The 25,677-nt window shown below is 48.3% G+C and overlaps 1 protein-coding gene across 4 annotated transcripts in view; it reads left to right on the forward strand.

Moving 5' to 3' along the window:
• The window catches only part of Pdzd2 (PDZ domain containing 2), a 381,914-nt gene that overhangs the window by 298,049 nt on the left and 58,188 nt on the right, over positions 1–25,677 (forward strand). For 3 of the 4 annotated variants that reach the window (XM_028884405.2, XM_037209380.1, XM_037209381.1), the window contains 2 exons: positions 2,506–2,661; positions 24,259–24,370. In XM_028884405.2, the coding sequence (XP_028740238.1) occupies positions 2,506–2,661; positions 24,259–24,370 (268 nt within the window). The remainder of the gene's footprint in view (positions 1–2,505; positions 2,662–24,258; positions 24,371–25,677) is intronic. The other variant, XM_028884407.2, reaches the window with a different exon arrangement.

Below are 25,677 nucleotides of genomic sequence, written 5' to 3' on the forward strand. Positions count from 1 at the left end.
ACCATATGAGATGCTGAGACTTGAACACCGATCATCAGGCTTAAACAAGTATCCTGGCTGAGCCATCTCACCAGCCCAGCTTTGATATTATTTCTTTTAAGATTTATTGTATTATTATAAATTTTGTGTGTGTGTGTGTGTGTGTGTGTGTGTGTGTGTGTGTACACATGTGTGCAGGTAGGTACCCATAGAGGCCAGAGGCATCGTATCCCCCTGGAGCTGGAGTTACAGACAGTTGTAAGCCTCTTACGTGGGTACTGAGAACTGGACTCAGATCCTCTGAAGGAGCAGTCTGTCTTCTAAATTACTGAGCTGTCTCACCGGCCCGGTTTGGATATTCTTAGTGGCATTATGCAGCCAGGAAGTTCTCTTTCATGCTCTTTATTTTCACTCTTGGTTTTATTGGGCAATAAACTGGGGACCAGCATTTATTAAATCTTACGGAGGAAGCGCAGAGCTGATGCCGCTCTGCCCATGCTACTGTAACTGCTGTCCAGTGACTGCTTGTCCTTCTACCTAGAAACGTGTTTGTGCAACATGTGTGCAATACGCATGCCCATATTTTCTTTTCCGTGAGTCACAGAGACAGAGTGCATCTTGGAGGCCATCCCACCTGGACCTAAATGTCAGCTCCGCCCTGAGAAAAGCAGTGTGTTCTGGGCAAGCCGTTACATGTTTACATCCCAGTTTCCTCTCCGTATAGTGAGAACTGGGAACTGCCTCTGAGGATATCACAAAGCTTGGAGGAGGCAGGGAAGCCCTGAGCAGTGCGGCTGGCCAGAAGGCGCAGTGGGGAAGTGACTGCCTTCCTCTTTGTCGTATAAGAGCACGTGTAGTCTGTAATTACACACACGGCTGTGGCACATGCTTTTAATCTGTCTGTTCGGTGGGTAGCACGCTGTGAGAACCTTGCCCAGGAGAAGTATGTCTCAGCACCGCTTTCCAAGGCCATGGCCTATTCTAGCCCGTGGCTGCTCTGCAGTTTACTCACCCGTTAGGACCATCCTTTTCTTTAGCTCTTTCTTGTTGATGGTCCAGCAGAGTAGAGAACATGGAAGAGAAACGGACTCACGTTTTGCCCAATAACTTCATTTCTTCAGAGACAAACAGTGCCGTGTTCACAATTACTGGTGCAAAACGATTGTTCTAGGCCTGGCGTACAGCTCAGTTGGTAAACTGTTTGCCTGAAGTGAATGTTCTTCACATTCCTCGAGGCTGGAAATGACATCCAGCTGGTGACAGGCACTGCTGACTTTAGATGTCAGATCTCTTAAAAACTTGTAACGTCCATGACAACTTGTTAGTTGGTTTTGGCTCCTGCCCTCTGCTCTATGGATAGTCAAACAAGTTGATGGCTCAAACTTTGTGGTCCGTTCTACTTCCTGTAGACATGGCTAGGATGAAATGAGAAAACACTGCCAACTTTCCCTGGCCCAGCTCTTCGGCCCTGCCCATGGCTGGCCTTGGTGTCTGGTAGCCTCTCTAGGAAGTGTGCCAGGCTCCTGGGTGCTCCTTACGTGCCGTGGAGAGTGTCAGGACCATCTCATCTGCATCCCACACATGCTCTGCCACATCTGTGCAGGAGCAAAGAGCACCTCCTGGAGTCTAAACATAACGGAGACGGAGTCCATGTACTAGTGTTGGTCTTGAAAAAATTGTTCAGGGGCTGCTTTCATTGAAAAGACGTCTTCGTGTCTCCAGGCTGGCATTTTGATTCCGTAATAGAATCTTTACTGAGCATGTGCAAGTAAGGCAGGCAGCAGAGCAGGGAAAAGGACATTACTGCCATTAGAGCTTTGGGTTAGGCCTGAGACTCAGTGATACGTAGACATGGTAGGTGGAAGTAGTGGGCACGCAGAGGAGGAAGACAAGGGAAATGAGATATATGTGGCAGAGGATAAAAGGAACAGCCAAAGACACTGGCGAGGAACGGGCAGACGCATGGTGTCTGTCAATCAAAGCCAGGGCCTCACACATGCTCACTGAGCGCCCGGCCATCAGGGCTGCATCACCAGCCCTAGGCTCTCCAGCCCTAGGAGGGGCTAACAGAACGCCTCCTGATGTGGTCCTGATGGTGCCCATGAATGCCCCACCCTCTTCAGAGGAGGCCACGGCCACGAGTGGTCCAGGGAGAGGGTGGTAGACAACACCAGGAGGATGAGAAGTGATCTGAATGGAATGTGAGGCTAGGGGAAGGAAAGGAAAAGCTTGGAGCGTGAGGCGGAGACCAGCTCTTTAAGCTGCGGAGCTGCTCGTGAGAGGACGTCACTCATCTGAAGAGCGCCAAGGGAGCTGGTGGGAGCACTAACCTAGAAACCCAGATTCTTTAGGAACCACCAAACTATTTGCTTCTAAATTGTGTCACCACCCCTGACATTGACAGTGACACCACAATGAACTCCACATGCTCTCTGGGTCGGAGCCTGTGGCTGGCTTCATCCCGTTGACTTCCATCAGCAGCTGGTACCCGGGGGTAATTCCTGGGCCTTTCATGTGTCCTCTTAGGAAAGCTCAGCGGAGGACCTCCTGAGGTTAACATCGAAGAGCTTACCCGACCTGACTAGCTCAGTGGAGGACGTGTCCTCCTGGACAGACAACGAAGACCAAGAGGCAGACGGAGAAGACGAAGAGAGGGCAGGCGCGGCCACTGTCCGGGGCACGGTAAGTGAGCCTCTGTTTCCAGCGCTAGGACGAGGCTTCTCTGAAGACGTGGGTGACAGACTCAGAGAAGAACGTGGCGCCTTCCCTTTATAGTTTCCTCAGAGCGTTCTGGAAACGTCTGGAAGGGAGATGCGTTTCATTTAAGAAAACTGAAACTGGAAACCACAGGCTGTTGAGTTGTACGCCTCTGTCGGTCTCTAGGATGTTCTTTCCTGTGCATGAAGACACTCTTGCTGCTTCTTGAGGATGCTTGAAAACAGCTGAGGCCTTAAAATGCAGGCTTCCAGATTTCTCCTTGAAAGTGGAAGAAACCACTCAGACCTAAGTTAGTGTAGACTACATCTTTGACTTTTAACCTCATCAGGTCACCCACATAGCTTCCAACGCTTTCCTCCATACGGGGACTGCTGGGTTACCACCTGGCGCACACACAGGAAGGCATCCCACGACAAAGAAGCAACATGGATTCCTGGTCTCTTTCTCTCTCAGATGTGAGGAATGCGTCATTAGTGTTAAGTTCTTACTGCTCTCACCAACTTCCTTTCTGCCATTCAGAACCTGGTAGTTCTCTCTCTGGGCCCTGAACTTACCTAGCAGGGGTAACGGGTCAGCATTAGAAAATGAGCTCTATTGATCCTGAGGCCTTCAAAAGCAAAGCAAATGAACAAAAACCTGCCTTCTTTGTCAGAGTTACTAGAAAACGCTGCTACTTTTGAGGGGAGAAAAAAAAAATGTTGCTTTTTCCTCACAGGAGAGCTTTCTGAGAAGGGCCATGCAGGTGGGTAAGGCTACCCTAAAGGACCAGGGTTGGCAGGGGTGGGGGCAGGTTAAATGACCCTGTGGCTCTTCCTTTCTCTGCATAGTATGGTATCATTCGGTGGCTTTCCTTGGCTTTCAGCAGGAGCGGAAAACGAACTAATTTTCACAGCCTCCACGTCCCCTCTGCCTGCCTATCAGACCTCTCTCTGCACCAAGCTCGTCAATACTTCAAAGCAAACACGCTCTGCCTTCCCGCAGCCCCTCATGGCGGCTCCCTGTTTTCCTGCCCCAGGACCTTTGCTGGTGCCCTTCTGTCTGTGGAAGCCTCTGTGTACAGCTGAGTGCGGCTCTTCTTCTAGACCTTATAGTCCGACTTCCTCAGAGGAACTGAGCACACTGTCTGTATTGTTTCCCCCCTTCCGCCCCCCGCCCAGACCCCAGCTTACACTGACTGTCCATGTGTGTGCCCCCTGTGAGCTGCTGACCCTTGATTTTGTTTGGCAAATACCTGTTGTGATGCGTTTTTTCCCAGGAGTCGTCGGCTGCATGAGGCAAGGGAACCTGACAAGCGGTCTGGCGTAAGACCATGCATCTGGTTTTTGAGTTCTAAAACATTAATGTTTTAGCAGGGCGGGGCGGGGGTAGGGCTGGGAGTGTGGCTCTGTTGGTGGAATGTTTGCCTATCATGTGTGAAGCCCTGAATTGGATCACCAGCACCACATAAGCCAGGCACGGTGGTACACACTTGTAATCTCAGCATTTGGGTCAGGAGTTCAAGGTCATCCTTGGCTATAGAGTGAGTATAAGGCTAGCCTGGGCTACACGAGACCTTTCTCTGAAATAAATTGCAATACAATACAAGGGGAAGCCCAAACACCGCTGGCAACTCCATGGCACAGCACCCCCAGGAGGCTGAGTTTTCCAGAACACACCAGCACCAGAGCACGCATTCATGGAAATCCTGCCATTTGCTACTCTGTATAGGAAAAAAATGAAGACAAGATCTACCTAGGTTTGTCTACCGTTAAGTTGTATATTTGTCCCCACAGTTGACTGTAACATGAATTGTTAGAAGGTCTTATGAATAAAAACAAAGCCAGAGCCAGGTATTGGGGTGAACCCTGAAAGATCAGAGAAACAGAACAAGCCACAGCTACCTCACCTTGCCAACTTCTCAGCAGATTTTGTTTCCTCAGACTGGAAGCCTCTGTGTCCTCATCCGAATGGATCTCAGCTGAACTACTGCTAAAAGCCTAAAAGCTTAAAAACTTAGTTCCTGGTTCTCATGCCTTATATACCTTTCTGCTTCCTGCCACCACTTTCTGGGATTAAAGGTGTGGGTCACCATGCCTGGCTGTTTCCACTGTGGCTTTGAACTCACAGAGATCCGGATGGATCTCTGCCTTAGGAATGCTGGGATTAAAGGTGTGTGTGTGCCACCATTTTCTGGCCTCTATGTCTATCTAGTGGCTGTTCTGCTCTCTGACCCCAGATAAGTTTATTAGGGTGCATAGTATATTGGGGGACACAATATCACCACAGCTGACCCCAGCACAGCAGTCTCAAAGAACCTTGAGTAACAGCTGGTGTCCTTGGCTGCTGGCTTGAGGATAAGCCCGGGGCCTGAGCATCCTGCACCTTGTCTCTGTCCAGTGCACCCACTCTCCAAGGCCAGACTTCTCCCTCCTATTCCCCCTTTTTGAGTCTTTTTCAGCTCTGCACTCACAGTAGTGTCCCCAATTTCTTGTCACCATAGTGTATGGGGGATGGCGTGTGTACTTCCCAACCCTAGCCCAGCTCCCATGCTGAGACCTGTTTTAACCACACATCCTCCTCTAGAGAATGCCCCCCACACTCTCTCCCCACAGGCCCACAGTCTAGACAGGAGCCCCTGCTCAGCAGGTACCCAGGGACCTCACAACCAGCTTCACTGGAGTTCACGGGACTCACAGCCAAGGGAACAGCTCAGCACACATTGCTCCTTTGTCTCTCAAAGACCAAAAGTCATCCAGGACCCCACCCCCACCCTGTTGGGAGCATCCCCAGTCATCTTTCTCTCGTCTACTGAGCCCAGCTCCCCCAGCGCTTTGTACCCCCTGTCATTTATTGTATTGACCACTTCTGACTCTGGGGAAGGAAGGAGATGCAACTTTTGTTCTTATTTTTAAGCCACGGGTAGAGCGCCTGGGGCTTCCTCTGTCCAGCGAGGTACCTTGTAATCAACACTTAGTACTTATTTCTTGGTCATCGATCATCAAGCTCTCTGCAAAGCGATGGCTCATGATGTGACCCCCCCACACCAGCAGCATGAGCGTCATCTGGGAACTTTCTAGAAATACACATCCCAGGGGCCCACACTAAACAAGCATCCCACTACTGAGTCACACCCAGCCTCCCGGGAGCCTATTTAAAATCCCATTGATTTAGACTGAGGTTTCAGAGCCTCCGCCATGACACGAGGACCCACCCTTGTTGCTATGGCTACTACTATGCTGTGCCCATGTATAAATAATTACAGCTCACCTGGAAAAGAAGACCTTTGTGAAGTAGAGGAGGTCCAGGCTTGAGCCCTCCAATAGTGTAGCTCTTCCTGGACTCGAGAGAAAATGAAGATATCATCAACATGACAGGGCGTGACAGGGGTGGTGTCTCAACTAATGAAGAGTTTATCTCCTTTTTTGTACTTTTTACCAAAAAAAAAAAAAAATTAATGGAAGTAATCTCTGCCATATACACAGTTGTCTCAGCTCAGCTGGGAAGGTTGTATTCAGCCTGTTAATCAGAAAACCTGGGTCTGGCTTCCCTTGGCATTGAGGAAGTTGGTTCTGGGGTGGCAAGTTTGGAAGCTGTTAGAGATCAGGGCTTGGGAAGAATAAAGGACCTCACCTAGCAAAAAGAGTGAAGAGCAAGGTTGGACCTTACTCACCTGTGAGTCGGGCATGGACATTTGATTCCTTTTGTTAGTGGAACAGGCGTAGAGATGAGGCCCTAAAATTCTGTGTCCTGGGTACCCGTTTCTCTGCCAAGAAAGGAGTGGGTGTCTTGTCTTCACTTGGGCTGGACATCTGGTGAGGTGTCTGCTCTGAGTGTCCCAGACATGTCTGGACATTGGGAACTGAGGCCCTGATGGGCTGTGTGTCTGTGTTATCCTTCATGAACCTTAACACCGATGATCATGACACACTTACTCATGCATGGGACAGTTTTCCTAATGCCACTGTCCCTCCTTAGTGCCAGATCCGGGATACCAGGTTTGTCGCTGTCTGTCTCACATGCTCCCTTTAGACCTTCCACGTGGAGAGAGGACCTAGATGCGCACGTGGAGAGATGGCAGACAGGTGGCCACTCCCACATGGTAGCTGGAGTTCCCACGGTGCACCTTGCAGACCTCTCATCAAAAGGACCGGTCAACCCCACTGACATTGCCGTCTTCTCTACCCATCTATGAATTTAAAGTGGGCATGGTTCGATGAACATTTATTTGTTTGTGTCCCGAGACTAGAATCCCATATGCTTCTCTATTCTGGGAATTTCTGCCTGGAGCAAGCACGTAGGTGAGGGGTGGGAATTGTGTAAGCATCCCTTCCTTTAAAAGAGCTAGTGTCTCGGTAACAGATAAGCAGGCCCCTTTCCTTCTGCTTGGTTAAGAGTAGAGGAAAGAAAGGCAGGTAAGCCAATTAGGGCTTGATTTTTAGCACATTAACAGTAGTGACAAAGGATTAAGCAGCTCAACAGAAATGGGTGACGTCCAAGTGAAATGTGGCTGCAAAGACTAGCCAAAGCCTCCCGGAGCCCAAACCCCGAGCTGGAGAGAACGTGGGTTCTGGTAAAGGGTCCGGTGACATGGCACCCCTCTGAGGAACCTGGAAATGAGCTGGGCCACACTTCTCATGTTTTAGGCTAGACATCCTTGAGAGAGGCCACTTGGCACCACAGATATCAAGCTTGCCCCACCCCCCACCCTCACTCACTTCCCCCCCACCCTCACTCACCTCACCCCACCTCCCCTTTCCCCTAGCCAAGGCGGCCAGTAGGAAAAACACCAGAGCCTGGGAGGAAAGGTGCCAGGCCGACTGTTCACACCCGCTACAGACATGCAGGGACAGCGCAGAGCATCACACCCTTGCAGGAGGGTGTGACTTAGGGGAGGTCGGATTCAAGAGGTCTGCACGTGCTGGGCCCAGGAGTCTAGGCTTCCTGAAGCTCCCACGTGACTCTGGTGCTCAGCAGGATTGTAGAAAGCAGAAGGAGCAGGACTCTACTGATCACCTGGCAGAGGGGCAGGGGCCTCCCACACACACCCCGACACCTCCACCCCATCCCTGACCCCACCCCCACCCCCACCCCATGTACCTCCCTGTGCAGGACACAGCCTTGAGGAGAGATTTTAGACCCGAACTACCCCTCTCCTCCCTGCAGTTTAGGGGTCAGGCAGTAGAGGCGTTTGCTGCGCACATGGGAAACTTGGAGGCCTGAGGTCCTTCAGGGCACGCACTAACGCATTGCGTTCTTGCTGCCTTTGCATATACCTGTTCCCGCAGAGAGACTGGCAGTGTGCTTGTGGAAAGTATTGTGCCAGCTCACATGGGCGGATGCACAGCTACCTGGACTGCGTGGTTTTCTCTCTGTGTCCCCAGCTATGAAGGATTCCACCTTTCCTCTCAATCCTGGACTTTCCCAGGGTACCTCTGTTTACTCACATGTTTTAAGCGGCACTTCCACAGGCACAGGGCGTAGCTAAAGGGCCGTGTGGAACTCAGTGCACTAGGCAGAACTGCCGAAGCCAGATAAGTAAAAGAAGGCTGCTATTAACACTGGCCTAAGAAAATAAGATTTAAATTTGGGGGTGGGTTTGGTTTGGTTTGGTCTCATACTTAAGGAGATGAAGCGATTAGTGGCGGAGAACAGAGATAAGAATAATTCATTGCCCGGAAAGCTGCTGATGTTTGGATTAGGCTTATTCTTGTAGCAACATTTGCAGAGACTTGCTGCAACTCGTTACCTGGCTCCGTGCCTCCTTCCCATCCCTGCGCTTTGCAGTTCTCAGGGAAGTAAACAGCCTGTGTTATCTGTGTAGAAAAAGTGAATGCTGTGGCCTATGTATGGGGGCTTAGAATGGGGGGGGTCTCCAAAGGGGCGTGGACACACCTGAAGAGAGGCCCCCTCTTTCTTGCGTGCAGAAGGAAAATGTTAGGATGTTTAGATTGTGTAGATGGCATCTCACTTTATTATATTTTGGTTTTGTGGGGGGTTTTGTTTTTGGGTTTCTTTCGTTTTGTTTTTGTTTTTTGTTTTTTTTTGTTTTGTTTTGATGTTTTTGTCCTTTGAGACAGGCCTCACTGTGCAGCCCTGGCTGATCTGGAACTTGCTATGCAGATCAGGCCGGCCTCAGATGCATTCCTTCCCCTGCTCCCCAAGTCCTAGGATTAAAATCATACACCACTATGCCTAACCCTCATTTTATTTTTTGAAGATTTTTTATTGCATTCTATTTAGTGTGTGTGTGTGTGTGTGTGTGTGTGTGTGTGTGTGTGTGTGTTAAAGAAAATTCTATCTGTGTGCAATCAGCTTTAGGACTTGAGAGATTCCTTCAAATTTAAGTGAAAATAACCTAATGGGCCACTAGGACATGTAATATATTGCATAGTGTAGAATAATCTTTAACATAATGGACTAAATAACATAATGGACCATTAGAGCATTAATAAAGTATCTTTGCCCTTCTGTTAATCTCTTTTGTGAAAACTGTAGAAGTTGTATGATTTCTATCACTTTAAATAAGTGGCTTCCTGTCTTTGCGTGGTCTAATTGTCTTAAAGACACCTTCACGCCCATCCTTTATTACACTTTTTCTCGGCATTGGTACCACTCCCTGCTCACTTAATTTGGGTCTGCTGAATTTCAGCCCTCTGGGGACTGAAGCCTTTGGTCCTTACAAGGTAAAGGGGGGCGGGGTACAGAGAGTAAAAGGAAGGGGCCGTTCTAACATAGAGGATGATAGCTGGAAGAAAAGAATAGCAAGACTCGTTGGAGCTTTGAGAAGCCCTTGAAATATTTTTGTTTTTTAAAACTGCTCATGGGTGTAATACTGACAGAGACTAGCCCTAACCCCAAGAAGGCGGACCCTTCTCAGCCTCCCTTCCACTTGCTGTGATGGTTTTTAAGAAAGTGAGTAGTCCTGGGCCAGCAAGATGGCTCAGTAAGTAAAGGTACTCGAGCCGAGCCTGAGGGCTTGAGTTCAACCCTGGCACTGGGGGTGGGAGGAAAGAAGCGAATCTGATCAAACTGTCCGCCAACTTCCGCACACGAGCCATGACACAGGCATCTCACACACACATCACACACACACAGGCAACACACACACGCATCACACAGGCATCACACACACACACACACACACACACACACAGGCATCTCACACACACAGACATCACAGACACAGGCATCTCATACACAGGAATCACACACAGGCATCACACACACACAGGCAACACACACACACGCATCACACAGGCATCGCACACTCACAGGTATCTCATACACACAGGCAACACACACAGGCATCTCACAGGCATCACACACACACAGGCATCTCACACACACAGGCAACACACACACAGGCAACACACACACAGGCAACACACACACACAGGCATCACACACACACAGGCATCACACACACACAGGCATTACACACACACAGGCATCTCACACACAGGCATCACACACACACAGGCATCACACACACACAGGCAACACACACACAGGCAACACACACACAGGCAACACACGCATCTCACAGGCATCACACACACACAGGCATCTCACACACAGGCATCACACACACAGGCATCACACACACACACACACACACAGGCATCTCACACACACAGGTATCACATACACACAGGCATCACACACACACACAGGCATCTCACACACAGGCATCACACACACACAGGCATCACACACACAGGCATCACACACACACAGAGGCATCTCACACACAGGCATCACATCGGCATCACCCACAGGCTTACAAAATAAAAACATGTAAAAAAAAGAAAAAATTCTTGCAGTGACAGAATCGCTTTTGATGGTACCCGGATGCCTTAGATAAATGAGACGTGGTGCTGGAAGCACATACCTCACCAAAAGCTTCTCTGGGCACCGGAAGGTGGAATTTCTTGCCCTTTTCTCCTTCGAGCTCCATCTTATGCAACGTGGTAGCACAGAGCCTGGGAAATCAAAACAGAGCAGAACAGAACAGGTCAGAAGTTCTGCCGTGGAATCCAGGGTAGAAATTTCTCAAAGAAACGAAGATGCTCAGGACCAGCAGAGCTCTTCTACCCCTCGCCTGGTGGGCTGTGCGCACAATTTATCTTTCGTTTGCTGCTTGGTGGCTTGTTTTTCTTGCCTTGCTGTCTCCATAAGTGGTGGTTTAGCTCCCTGGGTGACGTTTGCAGAGAAAGGGAAGGCCATGATCCTTGTTCCCTACTTAAAGTGCTCATCCTTCCGGTTCTTGCCTACCAAGACTCTACAGTCCTCATCTTTGGAGGTTTTTTAATTGTCCCTCTTGCCTTCCATCACCTCTGCTTTCTCTGGGTGCTGATGTTGAGTGTTTCTTAGCTGTTAGCACTCCGAGTCAGAAAGTCAACTTTTGATTCATGACTTGTCAGGAAAGCGTGCGCTCGCTCTCTCTCTCTCCCTCTTCTCTTTCTGATATTTGAAATTACTTCCCCTTGAAAGATATCTATTTACTTAATAAATATTTGCCTCCCTGGGCAGACATGTCTAATTCTTCATAACATTCCTCCCACCCATACTATGCCCAGCCACAAAAGTTTATCACGTGGCCTCGCAGGTGCCCACAGCCAAGCCATTGTATGAGTCACCCTGCCCGGCAGCCAGCTCCACATCTCCATCCACAGTGAACGTTTGCTGGTGTGTTTCTCTCCTCTTACAGCCTTTATTATATCCCAGCATGAATTACTTTTATTCTGTACATTTTACAATCCCCACTTCTGCATAATGAATACCTAGGAACCTTATATTGACCTCAAGGAGACCTCCTCCTCCTCCTCCTCTTCCTCTTCTTTCTCCTCCTCCTTCTTTTAGACAGGATCTCCCTATGTAGCTTTGACTGTCCTGAAACTCACGATATAGACCAGGCTGACCTCAAACTCACAGAGATCCACCTGCCTCTGCCTCCCAAGAGCTAGGATTAAAGGCGTGCGCCACTATACCCAGCGTGACAGCTCTAACTTTTTCAAGTGGATGGAATAGTATTGAGTATTTCATGGGATTTCCTCAAAATCACCCACAGAAATGAGTGGCATTCCAGTGTAAAAACATAACACACACTGTTCAAAGATCAGCAAGAGGTCCACGGAGTCCAGTGCTTGGGCTGGGTCTTTAGTCCCGTCTAAGGAACAGGACTTCTTGTATGAGAATTGTACTCACAGATGGCTTTGCGGTTGAGTGACGGGCACAGTTTCTGTGTTGGAACCCTTGGGCAGCGAGGGAGAGAGAAAGTTTGGAGGCAGACAGATGGATGTGGAGGTCTTTGCTGACCTCACTGAGAAGGAACAAGAGCCCACGCAGAAGAAGGGGCCAAGAAACTGGAAAGGTGAAGACCGAAGGGGGTAGAGGTGGTCAGTGGAGCGGAGCCAGCCTGTCATGTGAGTGGCTGGGTTCTTGCAGCAGTGGCCCTTTGGTGATGGGTGCAGAGGTTGAGGATGAAGTTTCCTGTCTTCTGTTGAAGCTGACTCTGAAGTCTGCCTTCCTCCTGAGTGCTATCATCACAGGGTTCTGTTCACCTTTAACCGGCTCCTGTCATGGCCTCTTTCTCATTGGCTGCTCCCTCTCCTGGAGTCCCTGCTCTCAACTGCTCTACACGCACAGCCTGTGACCCCCATAGTCCTCTGCCCACCCCCCACCCCCGAGAAACTCCAGGCCCACAAGCTGCCTCTCCTTCCTTTGTCCCCAAGCCATGTTCTCTCCTTCCATCACCACCAGGACCAACACAAGAAACCAAGGACAGACCTTTCCGATCCTTCCGGGCAGCATGCTTGTTAGTCAAGCCTGACCTGAAGCCAACTTTAATGATGCTGAGAAGCCCCGTGATGGGTAGCGTGCCTTCCCTTTCAAGATGCACGGGCTTTACTATTTCATGCGAGTCTCTTACTGGTCTCATTTCAAAATGGAATTTTAAGATAAAAGCATGCAGTGTGGGTAAGTCTAGGGCCTCCTCAGCTATCTCCACACATCAGTCCCTTCCCCTACTTGCTCAGGCATGTTGCCTACAAATGCTCACAGCTTTAGGTGGAGAGATGGGGGAGGGGAGCCGAATGTGACTATGCCACCAGATGCGGAGTCAGCAACTATGAAGGCCGGGGGCTGACACTTCTGACTGCGATGACCAGTCTCTGTTCCTCAGCTCTGTCCTTGTAATGTCAAAACAGCCACAGGCAGCAGCTAAACCAAGGGCCATGCCAGTGTGCTCCAGGAATCCGGTGTTGAGCAGAGTTCAACCTCCAGCAGGAGTTGGTTGAGCCCTGCTGTGGGCGATAGTTGATGGGCTGGGTCCCAGCCTCTCCTGCTGTTTCTCATGGGCTCCACACAGCACATCTGCAATGTCTTGTCTTGAAGACTCTTAAAGACATGCCCTTAGGACTAAGGCATGTAACTTGGAACACCCGGAAGCAAAGAATTCGGAGTACAGCTCCTGTTGGTCAGAAAGGCCCTGAGGGTCTTCTACACAGAACCTAACAGTGAGCCAGAGTTGGGCCACAATGGTGCCCTTCTCTTGGCCTAAGCCTTCCTGGATTGGATGCCCAGTCAGAAGAGGCTTTGTCTAGTATCCCAATCCTCGGGAGACTGTGAGGTTTATGTAGGAGTGTGTTCATGCTAACTGACGCTGCTGGGCTAGGAACCTTTCACAGCTCATCCGCAACTTTCCTGCCGGGCCTCCCGCTTGCCCCCCCCCCAATGCCATTTGCTGATATTGTCATTTGTTTGTTTATTTATTTACTTTTGCTGTGCGAACCCAGAGCCCATGTTCTACCTCGCCTGTGGCTTTTTCTCTTTTCTTTTTTAAATCAGGCCTTCCATCATGCTTTTCGAACCTCGAACACACACACACACACACACACACACACACACACACACACACACTGTTCTCACCGTTCTATCGCTCTGGGTTTAGAGTAAAGCTCTCATGGTTGTGCTGTCAGAGATCTGTCAGTGTGGGAGCTGTCCACCAGCTCCTGCTGAGGACTGACTCTTTGGACCCCTTTTACTTCCCAATCCATAAATCTAGAAAAGAGTTCCAGACCCCATGGGTTTCTCACCCACAAGGTAAGAGACACGACAAGCCATGAGCAAAGCTCATTTGACTGAGAATGCTGGTGTGCTTGTCTGCCACATTTGAATCCTGCACTAAGGAGGGGACGTGCTGGTTTCCGCTGCCATCACTTATATTTGTACTTGATTGAAAGTCCCTGAGAGTACTGTCCTCTTTCTAGGCAGGTCATACAAACCTACCTAAGAGGATCACACAGAGGCTAATAACGGATGACATTCCAGGGGTCTTAAAGGTGACTTCTTTACACAGCTTTCTACGTAACCAAGAAACTTACTGAATTTGTATGCATAAAATCATCTAAATAATCCCCAACACAGTCCTTTAAAGCCCATTCAGATTTGCTGGGGGGTGGGGGTGATGAATGGGCAGAAACTGGAAACAGGCTCACACAGAACAAGGGCAATATTATTTCACTCGCAGAGCCACAGCTTGGATGTCTCCATGGACATCAACTCTAGCCCTTCCCCCGCTGCATCTGTGGGTTTCTGAGCTGTGCACACTCCCTATGCTCTGCAGGTACCAGAGCACACGGGGATGACAAATTGGTCTCTCTGCATTTACTGTTTTTCTCTTCAGTTCCAAGCTCTTCATTTGGATGGAGAGCAATGGTCCAGCCGAGGGGTAGAGTCATTTTTAATTTCTGCATGCAAGTCACAGGACTCCTTACCACTCGGGCCTGATTAGACTGTGTGCGGGAACACACACTGTTTCTCTGATTTCCTCTCTATGAATGGTTATTCATTTTCGGCCCTGGCCTCTCTGATGGCCATCTGGTTCTCTTTTGGTCACTCACACATCTGCCCCAGAGACTTGGAAAATGGGCTTCATTTAGCAGCCTTGAAACCATCTTCCTGTGACTGAAGCAGGAAAGGGAAATCATGTTATTCTGTCCTGTGGATTCTGACCAGTGGGTGAACCAACCCAGCTTCCCTTGGGATCCAGAGCTGAGATGTCTTCTGTCACATCTGCAGATTCCTTTTTTTTTTTTTTTTCAAGTGGTGGGAACAGTAAAAAACCCTAATGTGAATTAGGAGCGACCATTTCTCCTGAGGTTTTCCTTGGGACCAGACATGCTTGTACAGTGGAAAAGCTGGAGATAAAAGTCATGTTGTTTGTTTGTGAGGCCTCTGAAGCCAGCTGAGGAGGACAGATGATGTTTAGAAGCCAAATGTTAGATGAGCCACAGTGTTCTCAAGTAACTGCTTCAAACAGCATCTACAGAACACCGCTAAGGAATAGACATTAGCTTAGACCCAAGGGATCAATTCCTGGGTAACCGTGAGCAGCTTTCCTCTGCTCCCACAAATGAAACCTTGATGCCCATGGCTTGTCTTATTCAAAAGTGATGCTTTTTTCCCCCCCAGCACTGAGGACCAAACCCAGGGCCTTGTGCTTGCTAGGCAAGTGCTCTACCACGGAGCTAAATTCCCAACCCCCAAAGTGATGCTTTCTGGTGGTTGCACAGTAAGAGAAAATGTCAGTGTAATAAAGATAATCAAGTGAATGCTGACCAACCTAAATCCCCTTTTGCAGAGTGTAATCTAAAGAGGTTAAGGATCAGGCGAAAGTAATTGTCATCTAAATTTAAATTTCCTTGACCTTTGAGTTAAAAAAACAAAAGCAAAACAATAAAAAACACTTTAGCGGCCTTCTTTGATCTCTGCTGTGTCGTATTTTGTTCCATTTTACCTAATGAGATTCTTGATGTTGTATGCAGAAAAGAGGATGGTTTTTCCAACAACTGTAGGCTAGACTGCTTCCCACTGATCACGCAAGCTGGGTTCTTCAGCTCCAACAAGGCTGGACTTGTTAGCCTCACGTATTTTCTACTTTTCAGTGAAATGTAAATGAGCCAGAGTGCCGTGGACTCATAACTGTGTCGCATTATTAGCCCTGTACCCTTGACATTAAAGGGGGGGGGGCAAACTCTAACCTATGGACAGCGTTTGTTCCAGATGAACTCTTGTTCCTGGGACTTTCTTTAACTTTTTCTAGGACAGTTTCAAGAACTGTTCAAATGTCAGCTTGAAAGTGTTTTCTGGCCGGGCGGTGGTGGCGCACGCCTTTAATCCCAGCATTCGGGAGGCAGAGGCAGGCGGATCTCTGTGAGTTCGAGGCCAGCCTGGGCTACCAAGTGAGTTCCAGGAAAGGCGCAAAGCTACACAGAGAAACCCTGTCTCGAAAAAAAACCAAAAAAAAAAAAAAAAAAAAAAAAAAATGAAGAAGAAGAAAGTGTTTTCTGCAGAAGACGTGCAATTTCAGGTCAGACTGCCACTGACGGTACCACAGCTGGGTTTCAGCTTTCTCTGGTCTTGGGTGTAGGATTCTGTCCCAGAACTTTCTGGTTACATCAGCCCCCTCCCACCCCCTTTAAGTCTTGCGGTGCAGAAGGACTCACAGAGATGGACACACTGCGACTTGCACCACAGGTGAGGACCCTGTTCATGGGCAACTGCAATCTTTCCTGATGGGCTTGAAGCAAACCTGACTAGCCTTTGCTCTAGAGAGGGACATTTATCTTCTCTTTACTTCATAGTAAGCAAGCTACATCTTCCTCCCGGGACACTATTTCAAGTCTGTTCACCCAGGGTAAAATCCAGTCTATGCTTCTCTTACCAGAATGCAAAAGACCTTGGTGATAGCTTGTAAAGAAAAGTTGAGGATGAAAATGTCCCGCGGGGGGACGGGGGGGGGGGGGGGACCTCTGAAACCAAATCATCAGTTGCTTGGTGTTCTGCATCCTGTGTGGATCGTGCCTCTGGTGGCTCCTCCGTGTTCCGAGGAGCAGGGATTTTCAGTCCTGGGCCACGTTTTCCATGTTTACTGCCACTTGGCCGAGAATTAGTGAGACTGAAGATGGAAGTGTCTCCTTCCCGCCCCACCTGGGAAAACGTGCTCTGCAGATGGAGTCCTGAGCCAGACCCGCCCTGATGGTCCTTCAGTCCCTGACCTCTCACCTGATCCTTGAGACTCATCTTGCCTCGGGTTTAAGTCTTGCAGGGGTTGGGCAGAATTGCTTTCTGCTGTACATTTTTAGTCAGTAATTGGCGGCCTCTGGTGTTTCATATCCTTCCTCTTCGAATTTCTTTTTTACCTCCTGCTTCAATCAATTTTTTTTTCTTCTTTCACAGCTCTGCTTTGCCCAAGTTCAGATGCCTTTCAGATATGTCTTCCCTTCCTTTGGTTTGGGGCTCAGATGTCTTATTGCCAAAACACTAATCTAGATTCTGTAGGGCGGTTGTGGAGAAGTAATCAGTGAGCCCTCCAGTTGATAAAGTAGCCATTGTTCAAATGCATGCTGAACATCGCTATCAGCTGAGAGCCAGCCACTGCCCAGGAAGTAGTCCCTGTCCACCAGCACCATGTTCTGCCCTCGAGGCACTCTGCTTGCTCTCCTGTCCTGTTCACTACCAGGAGAGCAGCATCAAAAACTGTGTCCCTTTTAAATTTACTCAAGAAGTTGTTTCGTTTTCTGCTCATCTTTGGAACTCCCCTGAAAAGCTACACGTTCTGAGCTCTGATGTACTCTTCCCCGAAGCCTCTTCCTAAAAAGCTTTCGCCTTCACTTTTAGAAAACTACCGGCCTCATTTTCTGGGCCTGGGATCCCATTCTTTTCCCTCTAGTATGTGTGTGTGTGTGTGTGTGTGTGTGTGTGTGTTTTCGGGGTGCTGGGGATAGAACCTGGGACAATGCTCCACCATGGAACACACTACTAGCCCTCGGGCAGACTCCTTAGATCTCAGTTCTTCTCGAACCCAGGAATTAGCAGAGTGAATACCCCCTGAACTTCGGGTGCCAGTTTGGAGAGCCCTTAGGCAGTGGGGTGCCTCTTTCCCCCAACTTCCCCTCACAACTGTTCAATCTGTTCTCTCGGAGCTAGATCCTTAGAGTTCAACGCAAACCTGGCCGTTCTGCCTACGTGTTCTGGGAATTCACTTGCGATAAAAATTGCCTTCTTTTTTTGTACAGTATTGTTTTAGCTATCCTGGATTTTTTTGTTTTGCTTTGTTTTTCCATATAAAGTTGAGTATTGTCCTTTCAAGTCCATGAAGAATTGTTGAGATTTTAATGGGGATTACATTGAATCTGTAAGTTGCTTTTGGTAAGATTGGCATTTTTACTATATTAATCCTACCGATATCCATGAGCATGGGAGATCTTTCCATCTTCTGATATTTTCTTCAATTTCTTTCTTCAAAACTTTGAAGTTTTTGTCACACAGGTCTTTGACTTGCTTGGTTAGAGTTACACCCAAGATATTTTATGTTATTTGAGGTTATTGGAAAGGATGTTGATTCTCTGATTTCTTTCTCATCCTGTTTATCATTTGTATATAGGAGGGCTACTGATTTTTCTTTTTCTTTTCTTTTTTCTTTCTTTTTTTTTTTTTTTTTTTGAGTTAATCTTGTATCCCAGCCACTTGACTAGTTCGCTGGTAGAGTTTTTGGGGTTGATTATGTATACTATCACATCATCTGTGAATAATGATACTTTGACTTCTTCCTTTCCAGTTTGTATCCCCTGATTTCCTTTGGTTGTCTTATTGCTCTAGCTAGAACTCCAAGTACTATATTGAATAGGTATGGAGAGTGTAAACAGCCTTGTCTTGTTCCTGATTTTAGAATTGCTTTGAGTTGCTCTCCATTTGGGTTCATGGGGGGGGGGGATGCATGGATCTCCTTGAGAAGGGGAAATAGAAGCGATTTCATGAGTGGAATGAGGGTGGGTGGGGATGGGAACATAAGTGATCAGGTGTCAAGGGGGGAGGGGTATCCAAGACGGAGTCAAGGAGAGTACAGAAAGAGACTACTGGAAATAGTGGATGGGCACTTGGTGGTCAGGTGAAAACTAGGTACAAGGGAATCTCCCAGGAATCTACAAGGATGACCCCAGCTAACACCCCTAGAAGTAATGGTTACATAGCCTGAACTGGCCCTCTCCTATGACCGGATTGGTGTCTAGCCCAGTTGTCCTCGGAGAAGCTTCATCCAGCAACTGAGGGAAACAGATGCAGACTCACAGCCAAACATTAGGCAGAGCTCAGGGAATCCTGCAGAAGAGCAGGAGAAAGGATTGTAGGAGCCAGAAGGATCAAGGACACAAGAAAACTCACAGAATCAACTTAACCCAACCCGGGCTCATAGGGACTCGCAGAGACTGAACCGACAACCAGGGAGCCTGACCCAGGCCCTCTGCACATATGCCACAGTTGTGTAGCTTGGCCCTCTTGTGGGACTCCTAACAGTGGGGACAGGGGCTGTCCCCAACCCTTTTACTGACTTTTGGGACCCTTTTCCTCATCCTGGGTCACCTTGCCGAGCCTTACTACATAGGGAGGTGCTTAGTCTTACTGCAACTTGATACGCCATGTTTTGTTGATACTCATGGGAGACCTGCCCTTTCCTAAACAGAAACAGAGGAGTGGATTTGGGGGGTAGGAACAGGGGAGGTGTGGGGAAGAGGGAATGGGAGGAGAGGAGGGAGGAGAAACTGCATCCAGGATGTACAATTAATTAATTATTAATTAATTATTTAAAATTGCCTTCTTAGCTCTTACGTTTGCAGTAATTTGATGGCAATCCCCGCCTCCATGTTCAGTCCCCAAGCATGGCATCTTCCCTTCGGGATCCCACTTCTCTCTGCGTAGTCTCGAACCTGCCGTCTGTCTGTGGATGCGAGGCTGAAATGAGTATTCCGCCATCTAGAGCTTACCGTGTGCCATGAGCCATCCAATCTAGAGACACTCTGAGACCTGCCTTGGGAGGGGAAGCTTGAGCCATGTGGGTTTTGTTTTGTTCCTTCAACTAAAGCTACCCTTTGCCGGGCGGTGGTGGCGCACGCCTTTAATCCCAGCACTCAGGAAGCAGAGCCAGGTAGATCTCGGTGAGTTCGAGGCCAGTCTGGTCTACAAAGCGAGTGCCAGGAAAGGCGCAAAGCTACACAGAGAAACCCTGTCTCAAAAAACCAAAAAAAAAAGCTACCCTTCACCACCCCACCCCCACCCCCAAGGACTTTAGATCCCTGCTAGTGCACGCAAGTGCACTCACTGAAGCCTCACACTAACCCTAGAAGGAATCTTATCCCTTTCAAAGTAAATGCAGTCATTTTCACTTTGCATAATGAAGGAAGAGCCTTGGGCATCAGCACTTTGTTAATGTATCATGGGCACCATACATGCTGTCACCCGCCATACATGGCGCATGCTTCCTCCGCATATGCTTATATATTGAGGGGACAGGTTTCCATAACTGCTGATTAGAATGGGTGTATTCTTAGAGTGCCATTCTAATGAGCCTCCCTCCGTTTGTCTGGTAGACACCTAGAAGTTTTCATTTTCCTATTCTCTGTCTCGGGGGTGAACTGGGAGGGGGTGCAGGAGAGTGGAGGACCGTGCAGCTTGGTCCAGCTTCCTTCCAAGCTGCTTCCATTTGATGTAGGGTAACAGGGTGTTCCAGAGGCCTTGCATTCCTTTCTTAAGCCCGGGTCTTTCAGGACTGAGGGAGCTATTCTGTGACTCTGTGGCTTAGTCATTCCTTGCCCTTAGGAATCTCCCTCAGAACCAGCCTACGGTGGGCACCTGCAAACATCACTTTGCCCTCAGCACCTGTGTCTGGCTCAGGGATGCCCTGTGGGCAGCTTGAGCTGTGGGGGTTCCCTGTGCAAAGTGGGTTAATGCTCAGCTTTCTCTAGTCCTCACTTAGGGTTCAGGATAGATTAGATCTTTTCTGCCACATCCGATTGCTTATTGGTTTCAGAATATTCTCATACTCGTTCATTCATATTCTTTCTCGTTCTCTCCCTCCCCCTCTTTACCCTTTCCTCGACTAGATAGGGAGGTTTTCAGAGGGAAGCCTGCCTCCGTGAATCAGGAACCTACATAGTAGATTTAATGCTCCCCTGCAGCCCATATTTCAGATGGGGACACAGACATTCACAGAAGTTGACATGAATTACTAATAAGAAGGACACAACCGGGATGTGTACCTCACAGCTGGGTTCTCTGCACATCTCCCTCCCTGCAAAACCTGATGCTGAAACTGCTTCTTCACTAAGAATTTCACAAATCGTCGGATAGGCGAGGGTCTGCCACAGGGCCTTGAAAGTTCTATTTGGTTCCAAGAGTATAAGAGCATTGCCTTTGTGAAAATTGGAAACTGCTGGGTTGAACTGAGGTATTTCAGAAGAACTTCCTGCTAATTTACTTCGAGAACAGCTACAAATGTCATTTTCAGAGCGGGCTCCTTTGTTCTTTGATTATGGAGCAGGGAATACACACAGCAAAAGGATTCTCTTAACTCGGGCGTTGGGCGTTTCCATACACAGGACTAAGGGAAGGACCATTGTAGTCAAAAATCATACTTTGTACTCTGCTTCCTGCTAGAATGTGGAGCTAATGTGTCTCCAAAGCCCACTTCCTGTTCATTGAGTTCCAAGTCATATAATGTGACAAACCAATTTTCTGTTAGGGGAAGAAATGGTCCTCCTCGAATTCAGAACCTTTTTGCTTTTGTCTAAATAAAGCCTGTGTTGGAAACTTAACCCCCTGTGTGGGGTTGGGAGGGAGGGCCTGGTTTTTCATGGAAGGATCATGTCACCTTTGCATCAGACTATTTACCATGAATCGGGCTTTCAGAAGGGCAAGTTGGGCCCTTTGGTCTTTTGCCCAGGGGTGACACAAGACACCTTCAACATTGGATTCCCCAGCATCCAAAATAACAAAAAGTTCTGACGTAAGTCTTCACTCTTGCCTTGATCTCAACTGGATGTCCTTTAAAGTGTTTTGTGATGGATCTAGAGCCATTCACGTTTTAGCCACAGCTCACTGTAAGATGTCCTTGGCATCAGAACTCTCACAGCTTGTAAGTCATAGAAACTAAATATCATTTCATTCTTTGTTGCATTGGGAGATTAAAGGGAGGGGCGGGGAGAGCATCGTTCTTGAAGGCTTTGACTGACCCATTTATCTCTACTTTGAAATCTCGCCCTCAGCTTCTGCAAATGAATGCTCATTGCATCTTTCTGGCCTCTCCAGGCTTTCGCTCTGCTCTAGAATTTGCATGTCATTTCCAGAATCACTCTGATTCTGCGGCAGGCCTGGGGATGTGTTGGAATGATGGAGGCGAGCAGAAGAAAGGCATTTCTAACTCCAGAGTGAGGGCCTGCGGGGAGGGGGTCCTTCCTTGACGTAAGCAGCTCTGCCCGGCTGGCTGTTGCTTTTGCTCTTGGCCCCCACCCATTCAATAGCCCCAAAGCCACCGTGGACTTGCAAGCAGAGAGCACGTTTTTCTTTGGCCAAGCCACAAGCCTAAGCCTGCTGTGGGAATTGCTGTTCCCAATGGAGATGCCTCTTTCCGTGGCGTTCTTTGTCTCTCTGAATGATTCCTGTTTGCATGGTTCTGGTCCCGTTGTCTAGATGGTTTTTTTTTTTTACTACATCAAGGTCAGAATTTGAGGTTGGCAAAGGTACCCATCCCTCTGGAGAACCTCTAAAATAGCCCTCAGGATTCCCTTCACAATCTAGCCCTGGACACCTGCCCATCCCCGATGCTGTAAACTAGTGAGGCAAGTTCGTTATCTTTGTTTATCGTGACAGGATTCGCTTTCCTCCCCAATGCCCCTTCCAAAACTTCTGCCCACATCTCTTTATCTGCCATCCTGTATTCATTCTTATCTGAGAAGGTACTTGAACCCAAAGAAGAAAGGGAATTTCCAAACCTGCAGACTACATATAAAGCTGATATAAATGATCACCTCATAAAAGACGAGTCATTTGGAAGATGGCTCTCAATGGCTTTTTTTATAATTTACACACTGAATTAGATATACATATGCCCTTTGCAGCTCTGTGTGCAGTTCTTAGCATGAGCTTATCTATTTTAATATGAGGCTCCCCCCGCCTCCCGCCTCTAGAACCTCAAGGGAAAATAACATTCCAAGGAGGAGCATATTATTTGATATAGTTAACACATTTTAAATTTATCCCTTGAATTTCGTGGGGGCTGTACATGTTCACATGCACGTGTGTACATGTAGGTGCAGGCAGGCGTTCACAGGCATGTATGTTTGCAGAGGCCGGAGGTTGAGCCTGGCTGTCTTCCTCAACAGAGCTCTGCCTTTGTTTTTGTTTGTTTGTTTGTTTTTGTTTTGTTTTTATGGAGTTGTTTTTATTTTTATTTACGTGTTTGCTGAGTGGTTTCTTGAGCCCATTCAACTTATTTTTTGAGACACCATCTCTCAAAAAGCTCCAGAGACCTGCCTCTCTCTACACACCTCCTCTCCTACCCTCCTTCCCAGTCCCTCTTGCCCCTTCATGCTGGAGTTAGACTCTGGCCACCGCTCTGCTCTTTCCACGGGTTTTGAGGATCTAAACACACATGCTCAGGCTTGCGTGAGAGGCACTCTATTGACTGAGCCGTCTCCCCAAGACCCCTTCCCCCCAACATTTTAACAAAGACTCTCAAACACCCAGGTCTCCCGTTCCAATCTACTATGTACTTTTTAGCAGGGTTAGCTTTTCTGGCCTGCCAGACACCACGACCTTTGGGATGATCTTCTCTGAATCGCTTCCTGGAATCAGATGGGAAGCATGACCTACAGACATTTGGGCTGACTGACACTTCCACAGAATCAGGCGTGTGGTACACACAAGGCTGGGTGGGCTGAAGGAAGTACACTGGGGGGCACATAGCATTTCAGTCACTGTGGGCTCCGTGTGCAGCGAGAGCACCCAGAAGATTAACTTGGAGACATTGTAGTTCAACAAAGCCTGTGCCTGGAGGTGGAAACATCCAGCGTATGCAGTCCTGTACAGTACGTGGTACATGACAATAAAGGACTGTGTTGCTCATTGATGCATTTTCTATACTAAACTTCCTATCCTCATTTTAGAGTCAGTTTCTTATCTTAAAAGGTGACTGTAAAATGTTGTGCCTTGAGCTGGTCTCTTGACAGTCCAGAGCACCCCAACCCCACCCCCAGATTGCCCTTGATCATCCATGTGTCACAGTGTACTCTTTGGTATTTCCACAATGGCAAAATTGCCTTAAACCAGAACATGTCCCCAACTGTCACTGACACAAATCTTAGTTTTAGCAACAGGTTTGGATTTCTGCTTTAACGTTTGTCTGTGGCAACCTGCATCATGCAAAAGGCTCTGGGCCATGAACCAGGGAGACTTGGACTCTCAATCTAGCCTTGCCTCTGGCTACCCTGGGGGGTGACCTTGACCAGGTTTTTCCCAGGTAAAATGGGAGTGGAAACAGCCCCAGGGGTCCTTTCCAGTTTGAAATCTTCCTGGTGCCTTTGAACTTGCCAGCCTGTGGCACTCCGGTTATCTGAAGGGTGGAGATTTCATCCTGTGAACCATCTCTCTCTCTCTCACATGACATCTGGATTGCTGCTTCTCCAGCCTGCCTGAGATAACTCCTTAGAGGCCCGGCCTCTCCCATCAGCTCTATGCTCTGCTTTCTAGATGCCGGAGTCAGAAGAATCCCAGGACGTAGGCAGCTCTGAGGAATCCCAGGGGAGCTTGGAAAGTCCCAAACAAGGCAACAGCAAAATGAAGCTTAAGAGTCGTCTCTCAGGTAAGTGTCAACCCTGGCTGTGGGGAAGCGACCCCATTAAAAGGGTGAACACTTTGGGGAGAGTGTGGTACCTTGCTCAGGCTGGCCTTCAGCTTGTCACATGCCCCAGACTGGCCTGAACTCGAAATCCCCCCGCCTCATCCTCCTAAGTAGAGAGTTACCAGGCTGGCACCTGGGAAGATGAACCGTTTATCTCTTCAAACTCTCAGAACTGTTTCCCTCCAGTGGGGCATGCCCAGGCAGAGCAGCTCCATGAAGTCTCGCTGCCCACAGGACTATTTTATTTCGAAAACTTAAAAAGTGCGTGTGTGTCTGTCTGTTGAACCTTCAGTCTCCTGAGTGTTTATCATTTATCTTAATGAGGTTTCAGGTGACCCTTTCAATGTCCACTCTTGGGTGGCCCATATTCTCAACATGCACACGCTCCCAAAAAAAACTCCGAGCCTGCTAGAACAAGCAGTAGAAGGATTTCATCTCACATCAAATTTGCATCTCAGCTAAGCAGGAAAAATGGCGGAGGAGGTTGCAACTTCCAGAACTAATAGATACCATGTTCCACATGTACTGGATACTTCCCTAATGGCCTGGCCTGTGCTCTGAGGGACACAGCAGAAGACACATGCAGAAGCACTTTTGCGTTGTTGGATACTTTTTTTCCACCAAAAATAAAAATTCATGGCTGTGCTATATGCAGATACCTTCTGGGAACTAGGGAGTTGGCTCAGGGGGTCAAGTACTAGTTAACTAAGCTGGGAGATCTGAGTTCAGATCCTCAATACCCACATAAAAGCCAGATTTGACACACTTCTGTAATCCCAGCACTGGGACAAGGGTGTGGCAGAGATAGGTGAATCCCCGAGGACTCACTGGCAAGCCATTCCAGCTGAATGAGCAAGCTGCCAGTTTAGTGAGGGACCCTGGCTCAAACACAAAAGTGAAGACCAAAAGGGAAGATGCCCGCCATCAACCTCAGGCCTTCACAAGCATATGCAGATGCAAATGCAGCTGCGTACCCCCACAAATACACCACACACAAAAATAAATGTGTATAGACAGCAAACACCTGACCGGTTCCATATGCACATGTATATACTGCATTTATGTGCACATCTATCACACACAGTAAATTAGATAATACCTAATGTCGACCTCTGACCTCTACACACTGTATGGGTTTGCATATTCCCATGCATGTGCACACATGCATGCATATAACACTAACATACAAGACATGTACTGGATGCATTACTGTCTACTCATTGCTATCATGTCCAACTTTCCCTGCATTTAAAAATGCACTGAAGCAT

Source organism: Peromyscus leucopus, chromosome 11, assembly GCF_004664715.2.
Source record: "Peromyscus leucopus breed LL Stock chromosome 11, UCI_PerLeu_2.1, whole genome shotgun sequence".
Lineage (NCBI taxonomy): Eukaryota > Metazoa > Chordata > Mammalia > Rodentia > Cricetidae > Peromyscus > Peromyscus leucopus.